This window comes from Neopsephotus bourkii, unplaced genomic scaffold, assembly GCF_033783945.1.
Source record: "Neopsephotus bourkii isolate Nb327-2 ecotype Australia unplaced genomic scaffold, CSIRO-AGI_Nbou_v1 NB_414, whole genome shotgun sequence".
Taxonomy (NCBI): Eukaryota; Metazoa; Chordata; class Aves; order Psittaciformes; family Psittacidae; genus Neopsephotus; species Neopsephotus bourkii.
Window position 1 is genome coordinate 1,633,977 of NW_026900918.1, and position 19,353 is coordinate 1,653,329.

Consider the following 19,353-nt stretch of genomic DNA (forward strand, 5'->3'; position numbering starts at 1 on the left):
AACCAAGATGCGAAGCAGGCCCCTGTTTTACCAGCATTTAATAAATGTCATCTTTAATTGGTAATATATTTCATTCTCTTTAATGAGTGACACTTGTTAACTCACGTAAGGAACTCAGGAACATTATTTGATCGCTCTGAAATAGCAGGGCTCAAAATAACCCGTCCTCAGGAATATAATCAAAGCAATTTGTTGTGCACAGAAGCTGTGAGAATGGAGGAGGTCGTGTGGGCACTGTCTCTGTCTGGACAACGTGCCTGCATTCACCTGGGACTGGGCTGAACTGGAACGTATGGCTGAGACTATGTGAAAGGAATCAGTAGTTTCTGGTAACACTAAATCAGCTTCCCGATCTTTCCCCCAGACATGACAAATACATTCACTTGCTTTTACTTTGAGAAACAGGAACCAGTGTCCTCTTAAGGAGTGCTTATGCCCAATGGTCCAGCCACACCCTGAGTATCCAAATCCTATGGCAGTTACCTGGTTAGAGATTGTGAAGTGAGCCTCAAGCCTCACACGACATCAGCTCCTGGGGTTTCACAGCATTTGGCTTTTTGCCTGAGTGCTTGGCAGTTGCTGACTGTATGACTACTGGCACTACAGAGCTCACTGTATTGTTGATTTAGATACCTATGAGTAAGTCCATGAGGACAGCAGGGGAGGGGGATCTCATCAGACATTTTTCCTGATGAACCCTGCAACAACAGGTTTGAATATGCCTTTTCCGTCACCTTGGGGCACAGGAACACTGTGTTAGAATAAAAAGTGCTCACAAGACAACATCCTGGGTTGAGGAGAGACAGCAAAGGAGTAAGAAGATGTCCATAAACGTGTGATCTTTCCCTTAGTCACAGAACATGTCAGAATCCAAGATTTATTCTCGCTGGAGTCAGGGAGCTGTCTCATTTCACTGCCACGAGAGGCAAGGTCTTAGTCACACCGTGCTGTGGAGCTCATGTCTATTGTTTCTGGGCTGCTATAAAAGCAGGTGAAAGGCACTTGGTGTCATTGCAACTGGGAGGTTGTGACAGGACTGGGCAGGAGACACGTCTGTGCAGGGCAGAACTTCCCTGTGGGCTCTGCAGGATCACCAGTAAGTAGCTAATGTTACTTTTGGAACTGGAAGATGCTTTTTAATTCATACATAGCTTACAATAGGAAAGTATCTCTTACCTACTGTGTATCAGCAGGAGTTGTACCTTAGCATAACCTAAAATATCACCCACACACATCTATGTGTATATTTATGTGTATATATCTGTATTTAATACAGCTATCTTTACTCAGAACTTATATCCATTTGTTACTTTATATATATCTAGTTTAATGTGAACATACTGTCCAAGGAAGTGACAAATTAGTGGAGTAAATGTATAAGAACAAGCCAAATTTTTGCACCCAGGTGCTTAATTTGCCTTTCTGTGCAGTCATTGAGAATTCAGCATTCAAGCTAATGTAAAGAAAAGCCATTTGAGGAGCAATGCTGGTCTTTGTGTTAAATTTCTGCCAAGTTTTTTATCTTGCCAGTTCTAAATGAAATCTCCTTTGCTTGCAACTGGACAAGAGTGGGAAACTGAAAGGCAGTACTGGAAAAGGAGAATTAGGACTGTTAGCAAGGAAATGAGAACTATACTGTGAAATCTGCTCGTTTTTCACTGATTTGTGTTACATATCCACACATCCGATGCTCTGGGAGCTCCTGGGGTGATGTACCGCAGTACAGCGCTCCCCTTCTACCAGTGCTTCAAGGCTGGACTTCATTTTGTCAGGTGAAAGAAAGACTAGAAAATAAAAGATTTGGATCATACTGTCAGCTTCTTGTCCCGTGGAGCAGGTTTGAAGAAGAGAGAAGGAAGATGTTCCTGCCCCAGAGATCTCTGCAGGTGGTTACACTGCTGGCAGTTCTTTCTTGTTTTGCAACATGTCAAGACACTGCAAAGTAAGTAAGCACTATCCTTTTACTAATGCCATTAGAGGTCTACCTGCCTTTGATTTAATGGGCTGTATCCTAACTGCTGTCAGTCATTCCAGAGTGGAAGAAAATGCTTATGGATTTGATGCAGAAACATTTTACATTGCTTTCCATGCAGTATAAAATTAGACCAACTGCATTTTAGATGTGGAACGCTCACCACATTTCAGTTGATGCCTTTCAGCACAGTGTAATGAACCATGTAGGGCTGTTCAGCACAAGCCATGGGAATGGCACATGCTGAAATTCCGTATTTAGGTTCCCATTCCAATCTAAATCTGCAGTGGGAGCCTAGAGCTGCAGTTGGGTGTTACCTACAAAGCCCCAGATCCAGCAATATTTGCATCCTGGAATTAGCCTGTCCTCCTCAGTCAATATTTGGCTCAAAGTTTTTGGTATATCCAAAGAAAATAATGAGGTTCCCTGCCCGTGGCAGAGGCTGGAATGAGATGATCTCTAAGGTCCCTTCCAACCCAGACCATCCTGGGATTTGGCATGTCATGGACACCACTGATTCCAGTTAAATTACTCCTGACTTACAGCTGTGGAAGGAGAGAAAACCCATCAATCCTAGAACGTTGAGGTCATAAAAAGGGAACTTAATTCTGGTATTTAAACCTCTGAAAAGACCCCAGATTTAGGAAAGACCAAATCTCTAACAGCAATTTTAAGCCTCCACATCGTGGGCAGGCATTACCAGCGCTCCTTCCTCAGCTTGGAAAAGCATCTAAGATTGATGGCTGCAAACCACGTTTGAAATAGGAGCATAGATCTGTCTGTGCCTGCTTCCTCAGTAACTGTTTCTTGTTTCAGTAAACGAGCAGTGACCGAGCACCAGCTCATGCATGACAAAGGGAAGGAGTTTCAAGGGCTGAAGCGCCTGATGTGGCTCCACAATGCCCTGGGCAGTGTGCACACAGCCAGCAGCAGGGATATTTCCCTTTCAAATGCCATGTGGGATTCACCGAAGAGCCAAGATCCCTCAGATCTCTACAACAGCATCAACAGGGACAAGACTTCAAGCCTGATGAAGCAGCTGCTGGAGCTGATGGAAAAAGAGCAGGGCTTCCCCCCGTTAAAGCAGCTGGATTTGCTGCAGTCTATGAAGAGCCCAAAGGGTAACTGGAACCTGCAAGAGCTTTCTGGCCTCCTTCCAGTCAAAGAGCTAGGCGGCAGGAGAGATCCTGGCAGCCAGGCACAGAACTATTCCCACTAGGCTCAACCCTCAGTCCCTCCATCCCTTCAGACGTGTGATGGTGTAGGGAAAAGCTCTGTTGTAAAGGTGAATTGCAGAAGAGAAATAACACCCATGTGTTCCCCTAAGGACCCCTTGCTGTTGAGCAAAGACCCTCACAACCACTGAGGTTCCCTCCCTCGCAGGCTGTCCAAGCACTGGGACTGGGATGGGTTGTCATGGACCAGAAATGTCTCCTTCATGGCAGGGTCCTTCCCGGTTCCTGTGGCTGCTCTCTGGAGCTCTCGCAGCCCCCACACAGCAGGATGTTGGGGTCATTCAGCTGCGTGTTCACCAGCTCTCTTGCAGTCTGATGTTCAGAGCCCTGAAGCAGCAGTTGCCTCCTCACATGGACCCTATTTCACTGCCCTGCTCTGCAGTAATAACAACTTTTTTTATACTTTAGGTCCAAAGTTGTTTCTCCCCCTTCTTCTTCAGAATGTAGAAAGTTTTAAGCCTCTCACCTCTCAGGTTTTCCTCCTGGCCATGAAGCTAGCCATGATTCCCACCCCTCCCAGCCACAGCATCAGACATTCCCCTTGTTCTGCTGGTGGAAGAGATGAAAATCAGCTTCCAGGGTCCCTGTTTGAGCCTTTTGAATCAGGACTTCCCTTTGTTCATGTGAAATCCTCTCCACAGCTCTCATAGCACATCAAGTTTTCTCAGCAGAAAACCAGCTTGAGGAGGCCACCCATGTTTCCTGACAGGTAGCACATGCTTCTGCTCTTCACCTTTAACAGCAAACCGAGCAAAGCAAGGTCCAGTTTAATTGCAGAAATGAAATGTCATGCGTGTTACAAATACATCAGTGTCTCCATCACGCAGGGCCTATACACACTGCTTCAAACCCTGTTAGTCCTGTGCTGCTGACAGACCTCAACTGCCTGTGCAGAAGGTATTTGTCAGGGACTGAGCCCAAGGACTCCTCGGTGTTGTAATAAAACCCTTTTCACCCTGTGAATTGCACTTTTTTTTTCTTTTGGTAGAAATGTAAATAAAATGAAGCAAAATCCTCATTCCACACAGGGCTGAGTAGGACACGGGGGTGTTGGTCAGTGAGAAATTGGACATGACCCAGCCCAGAACCCCCCCCCGTGTGCTGGGCCGCATCCCCAGAGCATGAGCAGCAGAGCAGGGAGGGGATTCTTGCCCTCTGCTGTGCTCTCCTGAGCCCCCACTTGCAGCACTGGGTGCAGCTGTGGGGGTCCCAGCATAAGGACATGGAACTGTTGGAACAGGTCCATTGGAGGCCATGAGGATGCTCAGGGCCTGGAGCAGCTCCTGTATGGAGCCAGGCTGAGAACACTGGGGCTGTTCAGCCTGGAGAACAGAAGCTGCGTGGGGACCTCAGAGCAGCTTCCAGTGTCTGAAGGGGGCTACAAGGATGCTGCAGAGGGACTCTTCATCAGGGACTGCAGTGGCAGGACAAGGGGTGATGGGTTCAGACTGAAACAGGGGAAGTTCAGGTTGGATCTAAGGCAGAAGCTCTTCCCTGTGAGGGTGCTGAGGCGCTGGCACAGGGTGCCCAGAGAAGCTGTGGCTGCCCCATCCCTGGCAGTGCTCAAGGCCAGGTTGGACACGGGCTTGAAGCAAGCTGCTCTAGTGGAAGGGGTCCCTGCCTGTGGCAGGGGTTGGAGCTGGAGGAGCTTTAAGGTCCCTTCAACCCAAACCACTCCGTGATTCCATGCTTCTGTGACCACTGGTGGTGTGGTACCCTCTGTCCCTGTGGTCACTCCTGCGGACATCCCCTCACAGAGGGCCGGGCAGGGAGATGAGGCTGACATGGGAACCTCGTTCACGGCGCCGATGTGGGGAGGCGGGATGGAAGCACAACAGAGCTCTGGGGGGAGGCAGGAGGCAGGCGGGCGGGCGGACGGGCAGGCGGACGGGCAGACGGACGGGCAGGCGGACGGGCAGGCGGACGGGCAGGCGGACGGGCAGGCGGACGGGCAGGCGGACGGGCAGGCGGACGGGCAGGCGGACGGACGGACGGGCAGCAGCCCGCAGCTCACAACGCAGGTACCCGCAGCAAGGCCGGCGGCGAAGAAGCGGCGGCTGGAGCCCACCCTCCGCACCACCAGCACCGCGCCAGGTAGGGACCGCCCCTCCGCCCCCGCGCATGCGCTCTGCTGCCTCTAGAACTCATCTGGGCGGTCCCCTCAGGGCGGTCGCGAAGCAGCGCGCGGGGGCGGGGCGAAATAGCCCCGCCCCGCTGGCAGGGGGCGTGGCCGTGGATGGTGGCGCATGCGCGCTGCCGCAGCGATCCCCTCGGCGCTTGTCCCGTCCGGGTCGCCGTTGGCGCGGGGGGCGGTGGCGGTGCACGGGCTCCCGTAGTCCCGGTTCCATTTCTCCCCTTCACCCGTCAGCGCTGCCCCGGCTTCACCTCGTTTGGCAGCCCCGGGATCCCGCTGTCGCCTTCAGTTCCTCGCCGCCCCCCTCCCGGGGGGCTCCGGTAAGAGGCTGCCGCGCCCCGTGCTCCGCGTCCCCTCCTCGTCCTCTTCCTCCTCCCCGGGGCCCTTCGCCGTTCCTGGGCTGGAACAGGGGGCGGCTCTCCCCGAAGCCCCTCGGGTCCAGCGGGGCCTTTATGGGCGATGTCCCCTTCCGCGGGAGCGGCCCCGGGGTCAGCGAGACCCCTCCTCCCCCTCGGTGCGGGGCCTGGGGCCCTTTTGTCCGCTCCCGGTGATGCTGCCGGGGCCGGGCCCCTCGAAGGGCCGCGACCGGCGCTAGCGGAGCCCCGGAGCATCCTGCCCGCCGCCGCCCCATTGGTGTCGGTGAGCTCCGAGCGCCGGTGCCGTGGGAATGGGGGCACCCGCCGGTGGTTTGGCTCCGCTGCTGCTGCTTTCCCTCCCCGTCCCCTTTCTTATGCGCGCCCCTTTGTAACCTGCTTGTGGCCGGGGGCTTTCACTGTTCTCTAGGAGGTGCAAACCGGAGGCAGGGCTTTAGCACCTACTTGCTGATAGCGCAGGGATGTGACACACCATCTCCTGCGTGGAGACTGCCACTTGTGTGGGGTCCTTGAGAGCGGCTACCCCGCAGACGCATAACTCCATCCCCAAACCATCTGGCTGGGGGTTATTACCGGCTCCCATGTTACCTCTAAACACAGCAAACAAAGGAGCTGGTGTCAGTTGAGGATGTGATTCCAAAGGCCAGCAGTGATGGTTGAATCTGACCTGTGCTGGTCAGAGCAGCTTGTAGTGATTGTTGCAGAACTTGGTTACATGACCATGAGTTGTGGCCAGAGCTGGACCAAGAGGTATTTTGACACTTGAAGTCTTTACGTTTTAATGTGTTTTACAAAGTGGAGCAGGTCTGTCAAATATGCCCTGCAACAGTGCTGCTGCTTTGAAGCAGTATAATATGGTACTTAACGTGCTGGTTTCTCTTGAGAAATCATGTAGGATATTTACACTGGGTTGTTTTTTAACTACAGCTTGTTCAAAGCTGGGCTCCTCTGGATTTTGCCTTTATGAAAGCATCTGGTAAAGGAGAGAATGCTTAAGAGCAGCTGAATGCCTTTTTCTTTCCTTCCTCAGTTGCTCTGGTTTTGGGCTGCCTTTCAGGATTTGATAGATTTCCCAGCAGAAGGGACAGCAGGGAGCTGCTGGAGTTGTTTCTGCCAGAGTTCCAGGAGGAGAAACTTCTGGATGAGATGCTTCAGAGTGATATTTCTGAGTTTTTAACCTCTGTTAAAGATAGGATGTATTGGGAGAAACAAACCCTTGCAGGACTGCCTGAAACTGCGGTTTTTTGAGGCATCGTGTTTCTTAAGTTTCCTTCCCTCTTATTTTCAGATCAAAAATGTTCAAAACAGGAAGTTTGGCTTGTACTTTGTAAGCCCTTTCTCTGCTTAGTCGTAGCTTAGGCAGCTGTTGGCGTTGGTAAAACCTGAGCTCTGTGATTCAGCATCACTTCATCGATTGCAGCTCTTGGAAGGTTATTTGTTATTTCTGACATTAAGTGTTTCCTCCCTTTTTCTTTCGTAACAGCCATGGCAATGACGGGCCCCACGCCATGCTCCTCCATGAGCAACCACACCAAGGAGCGAGTTACAATGACAAAGGTGACGTTGGAAAACTTCTACAGCAACCTCATTGCGCAGCACGAAGAGCGAGAGATGAGGTAAAAACCTTCCTGTCCAAACTGGTTCACAGCCAACAAGACGCAGAAACTGCATTTAGATTTCTGGGGTCAAAGCAAAACTAGGGTGGTTTTGCTAAGTGTGTGCCTGGGCACCTGGATGGGGCTTGGTATGAGTATCCAGGGCTGCTGGGTCTCTCTGTCCCATGGGAGTTTAGGCTGGAGCTGTTTGAGTTTCTCCTGAAACATGCATGTGCAAAAGTGATGTGGCTGTTACCAGTTTAAGAACCCCATGTATTTGATGGCGTGACTAAGGAGAAACTAATTTTAGGATGTGCTTGGGATCGTTAAAGTACAACTCTGAAGTAAAGCCAGTGTTCACAAGTGTTTGTCTCGCCCCTGTTCTGCTGCCTCTTCCCAATCTGTGTCCTTAGTTGTAGTATTTAAAGCTGAATCTAGAGCATCACATTCAGTCTGGATTATAATGTGGCATCAAGTTGACTGATAAAGGAAGATAATCTTTCCAGAGACAATGAGGGATTGATGCTGTAAGGACCAGATGCTGGTTGTCTCTGTGAGTTGACTGAATCTATGACCCCAGAGTGAGCAGGTTGAGGGAGGGGATCCTGCCCCTCTGCTGTGCTCTGGGGAGACCCCCTCTGCAGCCCTGATCCAGCTCTGGGGCAGCAGCACAAGAGGGATGTGGAGCTGTTGGAGCGAGGCCAGAGGAGGCCATGGAGATGCTGCGAGGGCTGGAGCAGCTCTGCTCTGGAGCCAGGCTGAGAGAGCTGGGCTGGGGCAGCCTGGAGAAGAGAAGGCTCCTGAAGGGGAGACCTGAGAGCAGCTCCAGTGCCTAAAGGGGCTGCAGGAAACCTGGAGAGGGGCTTGGGACAAGGGATGTAGGGACAGGCCAAGGGGAATGGCTTGAACCTGCCCGAGGGGAGACTGAGCTGAGCTCTTAGGCAGAAGCTCTTCCCTGTGAGGGTGCTGAGGCGCTGGCACAGGGTGCCCAGAGAAGCTGTGGCTGCCCCATCCCTGGCAGTGCTCAAGGCCAGGTTGGATGGAGCCTTGGGTGATGTGGTCTAGTTTGAAGTGTCCCAGCCTATGGCAAGGGACTTGGAACTGGATGATTTTAAGGTCCTTTCCAACCCTAACTATTCTATGATTCTATGACTTGAAGTTACATGTGGGGGTTTAGCAATAGTTGTGTCTGTGGATGTTTGGTTTGGAGTTTGAAGTGATGCTGACAAAATCCCTGCTGAAGTGCAGACAGGACCTTTTAAGGATATTTGGGGGCATTTCAGTGTCACTCAGTCATGCTGAGCTATTTAATTCTGCTTCAATTCAGTTGTTACTTGCTTCTGAAGTTGCTTTTGAGTGTGAAATGACAGAGCTCCCTGGGTGCTTAAAGAAGAGCAAAGCCATTTAAATGGGCCTGATTGTGAATGTGATAACCCCAAATACTATCGTGTGGCAGCAGCTGCGTGGTGGCACAGGAGACAGGAAGAGGATCTTGCAAAGAATGACTTGCATAAAGAGAAGGAATTTTTGAGTATATTTTTAATGTTCTACCAATAAAACACATGGAGAGGGAAACCAAACCAAATGGCAACCCCTGTTCAGCCAGTTATTAATAGGATTGCTGTTGGGAAGAAGTTCCCAGAGGATGATGGTTACAGTTGTCCCCGAAAGCCATTCCTCTTGCTGAAGTCCTGATTCCTTTTCTTTTCTCCCAGATAATCTCTTTGTATTAAGACTGTAAATATTCCTGATTCTTTAAGGGCACAATGTGGACAGACGTGTTCTGGCTTCCCAAAGATTCTGTTTTTCTCTTAGGAAATGCCAAGTAACTTCTCGTTTTGCATCTGATGAGTTTGAGATGCAGAGAAGTTGCAGACCCACAGATGTGTTGAAATAGCCAATTCACCCTGCAATAGGTGAGGCTTTTTGGTGTTTAAAGATTTATTACACCTCTGGCCTTAAGTGACTTACCCAGCTGTCAAAGAGAGACAGGAATTGAACCCTGATCTTGATCTACATTCATATACAATGAAAATATACACTTGAGCGAGCTCTGAAACTTGAGGTGGGTTCAGATTGTCAAAATTAGAGAGGGCAAGGCTAGAATGGTAAAGATTCTTCAAGATTAACCTCATGCCTAAGTCTCCCTTATATATCATTTACACTTGGTACTTGCTGGCATTTGCTTTCCAGCAAGCCTAGACCAGATGTGTTGCATATGTGAATGGGATACAAGAAACAGCCTTAATGATTCATCTTTCTACTTGTCTCTGCTCTAGACAGAAGAAGCTAGAACAAATGATGGAAGAAGAAGGCTTAAAAGATGAAGAGGTAATGAATATGGGAGAACTATCTTAGTGCTTAAATACAAGTGATTTTCTTTCATAACTGGAGATCTGGGAGTTTGGAATCTCTGCCAACTCCATGGAGCCCACCTGCAGAGGTCTCACTGTGGTTTGTTCTTTTGCTAAACCCTAGAAAAGAATCAGGAGATCAGCACATGCACAAAAGGAAACAGAGTTTCTTCGCTTAAAGAGAACAAGGCTTGGCTTGGAAGACTTTGAGTCTTTAAAAGTCATAGGCAGAGGAGCATTCGGAGAGGTAAGTCCAGGAAAGATGACTAACCTCGTTTTTGAATGACACTGGTATTTGTTAAAGACTTGCATAGTTTATACAAATGGAAGATATAACAACCACACACTGATTTTTAGCTTAACAGTCATGTGCATCTGTCTTTATGCCTAATAACTGCTGTTCTAAAACCAGTGTGTACTTTAAAGGAACATGAATGCTGTTGAGAAGGACTTCATAAGTAAGCTCAATACAGGCTTGGCAATGCGTCTTCTTTGTGGCCTCCTGGGCTGGCCTTGGAGATGGGGAGCCACCTGCAGTAGTGTCTTCTGGTGGCCTTCTTCAGTGAAAGAGGCTTTGCACCATCTGCTGTAGGTGTCCTAGTGCTCAGTGTGTTGTCTCTGGTAGAGATTCCATCTCTTACCCTTGTTTGCCATTCCTGTGCCTGTGTTGATGGATTTTGGCTGTTACCATCTGATATGATTTCATTAAATGAAAGCCAGGTGTGTCCAGAGCTCTGGTGACAGCGCTGTACCTGATTCAGTCCTTTGCATGTTCCCAGGTGAGACTTGTCCAGAAGAAGGACACGGGGCATGTTTATGCAATGAAGATCCTACGGAAAGCTGACATGCTTGAGAAAGAGCAGGTGAGTGGCCACCTTGAGTACCAGCACTGCCATCGTGTTTCAGGTGACTCTGGGAGCTCATTGTGATGTGTAGAGAGGGGTAACAGGCAACTGTGGTTTAGGTTTATTAGCCACAAGACTGCGTTGTAGGGTTTTCTCCCCTTTCTGATGGAGGATTGACCTTTAATGCCTTGCTTAGTTGTAATGGAAATTGCAGTTGTGACCCCTTTATAAGAGGTTCTTCAGTCTGAAGCAGAGTAGGACTGAGCATGTTTTCTGCTTGAAAACCAAGGGAAGACAAGTGTTTTTTAAAGGACTAGGTTTGTCTTTCTTCAGTGAAAGAAAGGGGCAGTTCTATGTGTCTGATATGTGTTCCTCCTCCTCATTTTATGCCAGTGTGTTACACATACACACGTGCAAATGATTCAGCACAGACTTCAAGATGGGTGTGTTACTGCATTCCTGATTTATGGAATTGGATCTAAACATCAAAGTGATATGACTGCTGGAATTCTGACTCAGAGAGACATAAAGTAGCAGTGTTTAATATTTTTAAGGATTTCCTCTGTTAGCACTTCTGGGAAGAGAAGGCTCCTGAAGGGGAGACCTTAGAGCAGCTCCAGTGCCTAAAGGGGCTACAAGAAACCTAGAGAGGGGCTTGGGACAAGGGCCTGTAGGGACAGGCCAAGGGGAATGGCTTGAACCTGCCCGAGGGGAGACTGAGCTGAGCTCTTAGGCAGAAGCTCTTCCCTGTGAGGGTGCTGAGGCGCTGGCACAGGGTGCCCAGAGAAGCTGTGGCTGCCCCATCCCTGGCAGTGCTCAAGGCCAGGTTGGACACAGGGGCTTGGAGCAAGCTGCTCCAGTGGAAGGGGTCCCTGCCCGTGGCAGGGGTTGGAGCTGGGTGAGTTTTAAGGACCCTTCCAAACTATTGTATGATTTATTCCATAAACAGTGCATCTGATGAAAGACAGGTTTGTAATCAATCAGATCCATATGTGTATCTCCAGGTTGGCCATATCCGTGCGGAGCGGGACATTCTGGTGGAGGCCGACAGTCTGTGGGTTGTGAAGATGTTCTATAGTTTCCAGGACAAGCTAAACCTCTACCTTATCATGGAGTTCCTGCCGGGAGGTACCTGCCTGGAATCAGGCTGCTTTCCTTTCATTTCCTTTCCTTTGGTTTGTGGATTTCTTAATAATAAATGTTATTAAGAATGGATAACAAATAATTTCTTAATAACAAATGTAGTCTGGGACTAGACCATATGTGGGTAGTGTGCAGGGGTGTTACTTTGTGGGGAAAGAAGTCATTGTAAAGCTTTCTGCTTTTAGGAGTTGGGGGCCTGAGGTCTTTGGGTCAGGCTCGAGGTTATTGCTCATTTCTTCTAGCTGCAGATCATTGAAATTGGCTTTAATATTCTGTGAGTTCTTCACCCTCCTGCATGCTGGCCGTGGGTAGGACCATGACATAACCAGGTTTTGATTTTCCAACCTTTTGCTTTTAGCTGCATTGCCACAGAAGTATCATTTCAGGTCCTGTTTCATTCCAGAGGATGATGATGTTTGTCCTTCAATGTTAATGCTACTGTAATTCAAGAAATAAGTTATACTGAAAGCCTCTAATATGTGGGACTAATGAAAGCACAGGGATGCTTTCTGAGATGCAGAGATGCAATCTGTTTTCTGTAACAGCTCTGTAGCTGAAAGCATCTATTTTAATCTGTGATTGAGCTGTGTAATGAGCAGGGCAGCCCAAAGCTGACTCTTATTTCAGGGATGCTTCTGTACTGCTATTTTATCTTTATGCTGTTTGGCTGTGTTGATAAGTTTAAGGCAGCTACAATAGAAGCCTTTCCACATATAGTGATACCTGGGCTCCTCACTACAGGAGAGACATTGAGGGGCTGGAGCAGGGCCAGAGAAGGGCAATGGAGCTGGTGCAGGGCCTGGAGACCAAGTGTGATGGGGAAGGGCTGAGGGACCTGGGGGGTTCAGTGTGGAGAAGAGAAGGCTCAGGGGGGACCTGATGGCTGCCTCCAACTGCCTGACAGGAGGATGGAGCCAGGAGGGGCTGGGCTCTGCTCCCAAGGAACAAGGGATGGGACAAGAGGAACTGGCCTCAAGCTGCACCAGGGCAGGTTTAGATGGAGCTGAGGAACAATTCCTGCCCCAGAGGGTGCTCAGGCATTGGAACAGGCTGCCCAGGGCAGGGCTGCAGGCACCGTCCCTGCAAGTGTTCACACAGCGTGGAGACGAGGCCTCAGTGCCATGGGTTAGGGGTGGCCTTGGCAGTGCTGGGGTAAGGGTTGGACTGGATGGGATTAAAGGGCTTTTCCAAGCCAGTTGATTCCATAATTCTAAGGGAAAATACCAGAGGTTGTCCCAGAACTAGGAACTCTCTTATTTTGTATGAAATGAGGTTGGATTTTCTGAGGTTTTAAATAGCTTAGTTCTGTTCTCTGTAGATGTCTTCCAAATTACTAAAAGTGGAGTTTCTGTGTTCACTTTTGCTATTTGTGGGGTGGCTTCTAGGTGACATGATGACATTATTGATGAAAAAAGACACTCTAACAGAAGAAGAAACCCAGTTCTACATAGCTGAGACCGTGCTGGCCATTGATTCTATTCATCAGCTGGGTTTTATCCATCGAGACATAAAACCAGACAACCTTCTTCTGGATAGCAAGGTATGTGCTAACCAGGGGCTGGGTGGTAGTTGATAGGTCTTGTCATTTCGAATAGTGACCTGAACTGGTGTTAACTGTTGTGAAAGGCAATGGTGCTTCTTTCCAGCTTTTGAGGGCATATCGACTGGGGGGGGAAAGACAAAGCAAGCCAAGGCAGAGCCCTTCTTCATCTCCAGCTGCATTCACACCTCACTGAGGAGCTCTCTTCTGGCAGTTGTTGGAGCTACTTTTGGTTATTTCAGCTGCAATATAAAGCTCAGTTTCAGTTCTCCCCTTTTAGTCAAAGATGCTTCCTTTCGGTCTCACACCTGTAGGCTCCCACTTGCCAGCTCTTGGGGTGGATGATCATATCCAGTGTGAAGGAGGTAGCTGTTCCATCAGATCTAGGTGTATTTCTGAGGCTGGCTGGGTTACCTGAGTGCCTCCAGAAGGTGTTTGCAGGCAGTTGGCAGAAAGCTTGGCCATTTCAGTATCCTCCTCTTGCTCACTACAAGACGCTTTACGTTTAGCTCACTTGGTAAAAGGTAGTCAACAGTAAATACTTTACCACTAGCCAGGTAATGCGCTATTGGAATTACTGAGGTAATTCCATACATCTACATCTAGATGTAGGTAAATGAAGGGTTTTGAAAAGGATCTGTGTTTTAGATACACATCTAAAAATTGCACCTCTTTGGTGTGGTGGTTATGCACTAAGATCCAATCACTTGAGTTTAAGGTGTTAATCTATGGGGGTCAATGCACAACCCAGGGACTTGGCTGCCTCTGCAGATATTTGCTGTCGCTCTGAAGGGGTCAAAAGCTTGCAGGAGCAGAGGCTTCTTGAAGTAAATAGCTACTGGGTTTTCTCTGTGTTGTAGTGCTGAAAGTATTGATAGTTTGATTCATAGGATCACAGAATCAACCAGGCTGGAAAAGCCCTTTAGTCCCAACCAGTCCAACCCTTACCCCAGCACTGCCAAGGCCACCCCTAGCCCATGGCACTGAGGCCTCGTCTCCATGCTGTGTGAACACTTGCAGGGACGGTGCCTGCAGCCCTGCCCTGGGCAGCCTGTTCCAATGCCTGAGCACCCTCTGGGGCAGGAATTGTTCCTCAGCTCCATCTAAACCTGCCCTGGTGCAGCTTGAGGCCGGTTCCTCTTGTCCCATCCCTTGTTCCTTGGGAGCAGAGCCCAGCCCCTCCTGGCTCCATCCTCCTGTCAGGCAGTTGGAGGCAGCCATCAGGTCCCCCCTGAGCCTTCTCCACACTGAACCCCCCAGGTCCCTCATCTGCTCCTCACAGGATGTGTGCTCTATGTACACATCCAGTCTTAGGCTAAAACCAGCAATACAAAAGAGTGCATCCATTTATTATACAAAATAAATGGAGGGGAAGAAGTAGAACAGTTTATTGCTAATTATCGTACGATGTGATCATTTCTCATATTGGTTTTGTGTTTTCTTTTCTTGGTGTGTTTTTTGTTTCTAGGGCCACGTAAAACTCTCAGATTTTGGTCTATGTACTGGCCTAAAGAAAGCCCACAGAACAGAATTCTACAGGAACTTGAACCACAGTCTTCCCAGTGACTTCAGTGAGTGCTTTGGCTTCAGAAGGTGTTCTGTGTACTGACAGCCCCTCTCAGTGTGAGGCTCCAAGGCTGCAGTGAGGGGTCTCATGACCAGTATTGCATCTTGAGGTGTACTTTTCATTTTCTGGTAGCAATTTCAGTTCCATTTAAACAAAACCATCTTCCTGTTGTCTTTGAAATAGAGTCTGCTGCAGCCCTTCTTTCTATGTGAAATAAACCTCGAATGAACACTCTGTGTGAGTTGGTAGATGGTGGGTCTATCTCAGGTGATATTTAAATGACTGAGCGAGCACAAAGTCTCTTTGAAGAGTCAGTTGTTTTCTCAAGGGGGATAACTTTGATCATGGGCTGCTAATGAAAAGCTTGATAAAATTTTATTGCTACTACATAGGTTTGGAACTTGCTGGTGGGTTGAGGGTATTGACCTGGGTAAGGCCCTGGCTGCCTTTTTTGTTGTCAAGAGCTTTAGTGTAATGGTTTGGTGGTAAAAGTATATTGGGGGACCAGTGGGATTCAGTCCCATATATCCTGATCTCTTTCAGCTTTCCAGAACATGAATTCCAAAAGGAAAGCAGAGACTTGGAAGAGAAATAGACGGCAGTTGGTAAGTACATTTTACCTGCTTGGTGTTCTCTGCTGAGCTGTTGCATTCAAATAGCATGTATTTAAATGACAGCTATTAATCCAGAGTTCTGAGCAATGCTGAAAGAATAATTCAGAAAGAAATAATGCTTTCTCTTTTAGAAAGAGGAATGACTCTTGTTTGTCCTTCATCCCTCTGCTGAACAGCTGGTGACATATGTGCCTGAGGTAGCGCTGTCATCATTATTTACATTGATAGCTGATGCCTCCCAGCTGAAACAGTTCAACCCTGGTTTGTGTTGGAAGGGACCTTAAAGCTCCTCCAGCTCCAACCCCTGCCACGGGCAGGGACCCCTTCCACTGGAGCAGCTTGCTCCAAGCCCCTGTGTCCAACCTGGCCTTGAGCACTGCCAGGGATGGGGCAGCCACAGCTTCTCTGGGCACCCTGTGCCAGCGCCTCAGCACCCTCACAGGGAAGAGCTTCTGCCTAAGAGCTCAGCTCAGTCTCCCCTCAGGCAGGTTCAAGCCATTCCCCTTGGCCTGTCCCTACAGGCCCTTGTCCCAAGCCCCTCTCCAGCTTTCCTGCAGCCCCTTTAGGCACTGGAGCTGCTCTAAGGTCTCCCCTTCAGGAGCCTTCTCTTCTCCAGGCTGACCCAGCCCAGCTCTTTCAGCCTGGCTCCAGAGCAGAGGTGCTGCAGCGATGACCCTTCCAAGATGTATATTAACAGTGGTACCATTCCCCTGATGGCATTTTAAGACTCCTTCACATGAACATGGTGATTTTTGTCTTTCCATATCTTGAAAAATGCTTTAAATAACTTTGCTAAAGAATTTCGGAGACAACCTGGTGTCTTCCTCAAAATAGGCTCTGTTGCACAAGTTTCCACATCCGTATGAAGCAGCTTTCTCTAATGATGCCTGACTGATGGTGTTTGTTCCAGGCTTTCTCTACTGTGGGAACCCCAGATTACATTGCTCCTGAGGTTTTCATGCAGACTGGCTACAACAAGCTTTGTGACTGGTGGTCGCTTGGGGTCATCATGTACGAGATGCTCATCGGTAAGAGATGCAGTGCACAGGTTTTAAGCAGGAATTGTGTAGGGTATCAGCTGTATCTGTGTGCTTGGGCTCAGCTGCTCAAAGCATCCACTCTTAGGTAGTTTGTGAGGTGTGTTCTGGCTGCTGCATCATAGGCTTCAGTAACAACGGGAGCTGGTTCTGCTTTGGACAAGGTTGGGTTTTTCTTTCTTTTCAGGTTATCCACCCTTCTGCTCTGAGACTCCTCAGGAAACATACAAGAAAGTCATGAACTGGAAAGAGACTCTGACATTTCCTCCAGAAGTTCCAATATCTGATAAAGCCAAGGATCTTATTTTAAGGTGCCAGGCCTATGGTTTGTCAGTTAATAGAGTACTTTCTTGTCTTGTCAGCTGTATTATATGCCTCTCATAGCTTGCTTCACATGAAAACCCTGTGATGCTACATACTGTTACACACATGCATCAAGTGCTGAACTCCCTCGTCAAATACATTTGTGTCTCAGAGGTCATTTAGTGGTTCCCTGACTAAATGTGCTGAAAAGCAGCTCCCATGTAAGTGCTGCTATTCTGGCAAAATACAAATGTTTCTGCTCTTTATTTTGTCTATGAGCTTCTTACGAAGCAACTTAAATCTTTCTGGTCGTGTAAGCAGAGCTTGCTGCTTACCCTAGCAATGGTTTTGCCATTGTAAGCACTGGCGCATACAAATGTATCCCAGTGCATGCTGACTGCTACTCTTCCATTTATATATTCAATCACTTCTCTATTTTCAGGACAGAAATATAAATGTCTAGCTCTTTAGGCTTTATACGTTCTCCTGCTCTGCACTGGTCCTGAAATAGAAAGGGCACATTATCCTCTTGGGAAAGAATACCACGTCTTAATTGTAGCATTTGATGCAACGTTCCTAAACATAACTCTGTGTGTTGGTTTTGCTGTGGGAGTTCTTAATCTTCTCCATTTATATGTTAAGAAACCATAGCAGTACCAGTTCGGAAAGCTGTTCCATTGTGGGATGGAATGCTTTCGTTTTCATTCTTCCTTCATTGTCATTCTTCCTTCCGTCCCAGATTTTGCTGTGAATGGGAGCACAGAATTGGTGCATCTGGTGTGGAGGAAATAAAGAGTAACCCATTCTTTGAAGGGGTTGATTGGGAGCATATCAGGTAAGATGCTTCGCAGCAAAGCAAGCTGCTCTGCTCTATGGGCTGCTTAGAGCCAGTCCCCTTCAACAGAAGGGAGCAGCTTGGTTGGCATTTGTCATATCCAGGTGTGGGTGAGAGTGTTTTGGTCCCTGTCTGAAGCTTGCCAAGGTTTTCGTACCTTCAGTCTTTGATTCTGTTAAGAAATGGGAAGTGGCTGAATCCTGCTTTCTGCTGCCTTTGAAATCTCATTGCTGAATCTGCTCTTCCTGGCAGAGAGAGGCCTGCTGTGATTTCCATAGAAATTAAAAGCATTGATGATACCTCAAACTTTGATGAATTTCCAGAATCTGATATCCTTAAACCAACAGGTAAATGCTTTGATTCTGCATGTAAAGAATCCTTTTTCTCCAACAGAATAACATAAATTTCCTGTTAATCAGAGAAAGGATCTTACTAGATACTGGCTTCTTTTATCGTGATCACATTGTTCGCTTGGTAGCCTTGTGGTGCAGGGGTGTGCAAGCTGTAATATGGGGTTTGGGAGATGGGATGCAGACTTGTAAATGATGCAGAAGCATCTGAGGGCACCTCTAAGAGGCAGCAGAGCTCAAGTCTCAGCAGGTCCATGAGCCCAACCCTGCAGTGTCCTTTGGGACTGCCTAATTCTTGCTGGTCTAATGCTTAGTGTAGGGGGTAAGGGTATGGTGGGACAAGAGGTGAGAGGTTTTGGTGTAAATCTCTAAAGGATCCTTGTGTTTATGTGTCAGAACATCAAAGCATCATCACACGTTTGCTCCATATGCTTAAAGAACATGTTACAGTGGCTTTTGACTGGGGTTGAGGAATGGCACACTGAATGCCCAGACTTATGGTTATTTCTTCATTTAGAAGCACTGTGCCCTAGTCGACATCCAGTGTTCTGTAGGAAACTAAACTCTGCAGTCTTCAAAGGGTAACTTTGGTTTTCCCATGTCTTAGCAGTGGCCACCAGCAACCACCCAGAGACTGACTACAAGAACAAGGACTGGGTTTTTATCAACTACACCTACAAGCGATTTGAAGGTCTGACGGCCCGAGGGGCGATCCCATCCTACATGAAGGCAGGAAAGCAATAAATCATTACCTGGGACAACTTCTGAGCCATGGAATTCTGCTCCCGTACTTTGGGTCTAGACCCCCACAAGAACTACTTCCTTTTTTTAATGCAAACTTGAGGGCTGTGGACTCTCAGAGAAGACTTCAGGACCCGGTTTTGTTACACACCCTGCTTGTTACTGAGGACTTTTTCTACATCATTGGATGTTTGTGTCATCTCTGCTACAAGCACGTTTTGCTGCTTCAGAAGCACGAGTTTGTCTGTTTGAACTCCTTGCCAGTTGTACACTCTGCTGCGAGAGCATCCCTTCCCTTGGACATGCAAAGCTCTTCATAGGGACTGCTTTGCCAGTCCTGCATGAAGTGAAAAACTCAACTTGCCAATTCTGCCAGTGCTGTCTTCCCTAGTGGCAAAGGACTTCAGTACAGAGGAAACAAAGCAATAATGAAAGCTTGAGACAGAAAACTCTCCAGTAAACTATGTAGTAGAACACAACTCAGATTGCCTTAACCTTAGCTTGTAGTGCTGGTTTTTACTTGGAAGCCTCTCTAATGGCATTTCTCAACTCTGGTGCAGCAGCCTCCAGTTGCAGTGCACTTTACTTTTGGTACTAAGACAGGATTTGACCCTCAATCCATTTAATGTTGTTCTAAACTGTGCAACACTTTCTTTATTTGGCAGTCTTAGGAGAAACGGGCCAGTTCCTCAGCAAGCACCAACAGTTTTCACT

At 48.2% G+C, this 19,353-nt stretch overlaps 2 protein-coding genes across 2 annotated transcripts; both read left to right on the forward strand.

Annotated features, from left to right (window-relative positions):
* Positions 1-901: 901 nt before the first annotated feature.
* Positions 902-3,668, forward strand: LOC133210212 (parathyroid hormone 4-like). The gene is made up of 2 exons (XM_061349373.1): positions 902-1,942; positions 2,789-3,668. The coding sequence occupies exons 1-2, from the start codon at positions 1,860-1,862 to the stop codon at positions 3,189-3,191; spliced, it is 486 nt and encodes a 161-aa protein (XP_061205357.1). The 5' UTR covers positions 902-1,859; the 3' UTR covers positions 3,192-3,668.
* Positions 3,669-5,585: 1,917 nt separating this feature from the next.
* On the forward strand, positions 5,586-19,266 carry STK38 (serine/threonine kinase 38). Its single transcript, XM_061349520.1, has 14 exons — positions 5,586-5,661; positions 7,199-7,331; positions 9,590-9,641; positions 9,789-9,911; positions 10,444-10,527; positions 11,514-11,637; positions 13,038-13,192; positions 14,661-14,763; positions 15,303-15,364; positions 16,284-16,401; positions 16,598-16,721; positions 17,453-17,548; positions 17,801-17,895; positions 18,509-19,266. Exons 2-14 carry the CDS (start codon positions 7,201-7,203, stop codon positions 18,640-18,642), a joined length of 1,401 nt encoding a protein of 466 aa, XP_061205504.1. The 5' UTR covers positions 5,586-5,661; positions 7,199-7,200; the 3' UTR covers positions 18,643-19,266.
* The last annotated feature ends 87 nt before the right edge of the window (positions 19,267-19,353 follow it).

Excerpts from the sequence above, each read along its gene's own strand:
- LOC133210212 (XM_061349373.1), top strand. The coding sequence starts at position 1,860 with ATGTTCCTGCCCCAGAGATCTCTGCAGGTGGTTACACTGCTGGCAGTT. Across the intron at positions 1,943-2,788 it reads ACATGTCAAGACACTGCAAA|TAAACGAGCAGTGACCGAGC; the intron begins GTAAGTAAGCAC and ends TTCTTGTTTCAG.
- STK38 (XM_061349520.1), top strand. The coding sequence starts at position 7,201 with ATGGCAATGACGGGCCCCACGCCATGCTCCTCCATGAGCAACCACACC. Across the intron at positions 9,912-10,443 it reads GCAGAGGAGCATTCGGAGAG|GTGAGACTTGTCCAGAAGAA; the intron begins GTAAGTCCAGGA and ends GCATGTTCCCAG. Across the intron at positions 17,549-17,800 it reads GTTGATTGGGAGCATATCAG|AGAGAGGCCTGCTGTGATTT; the intron begins GTAAGATGCTTC and ends TCTTCCTGGCAG.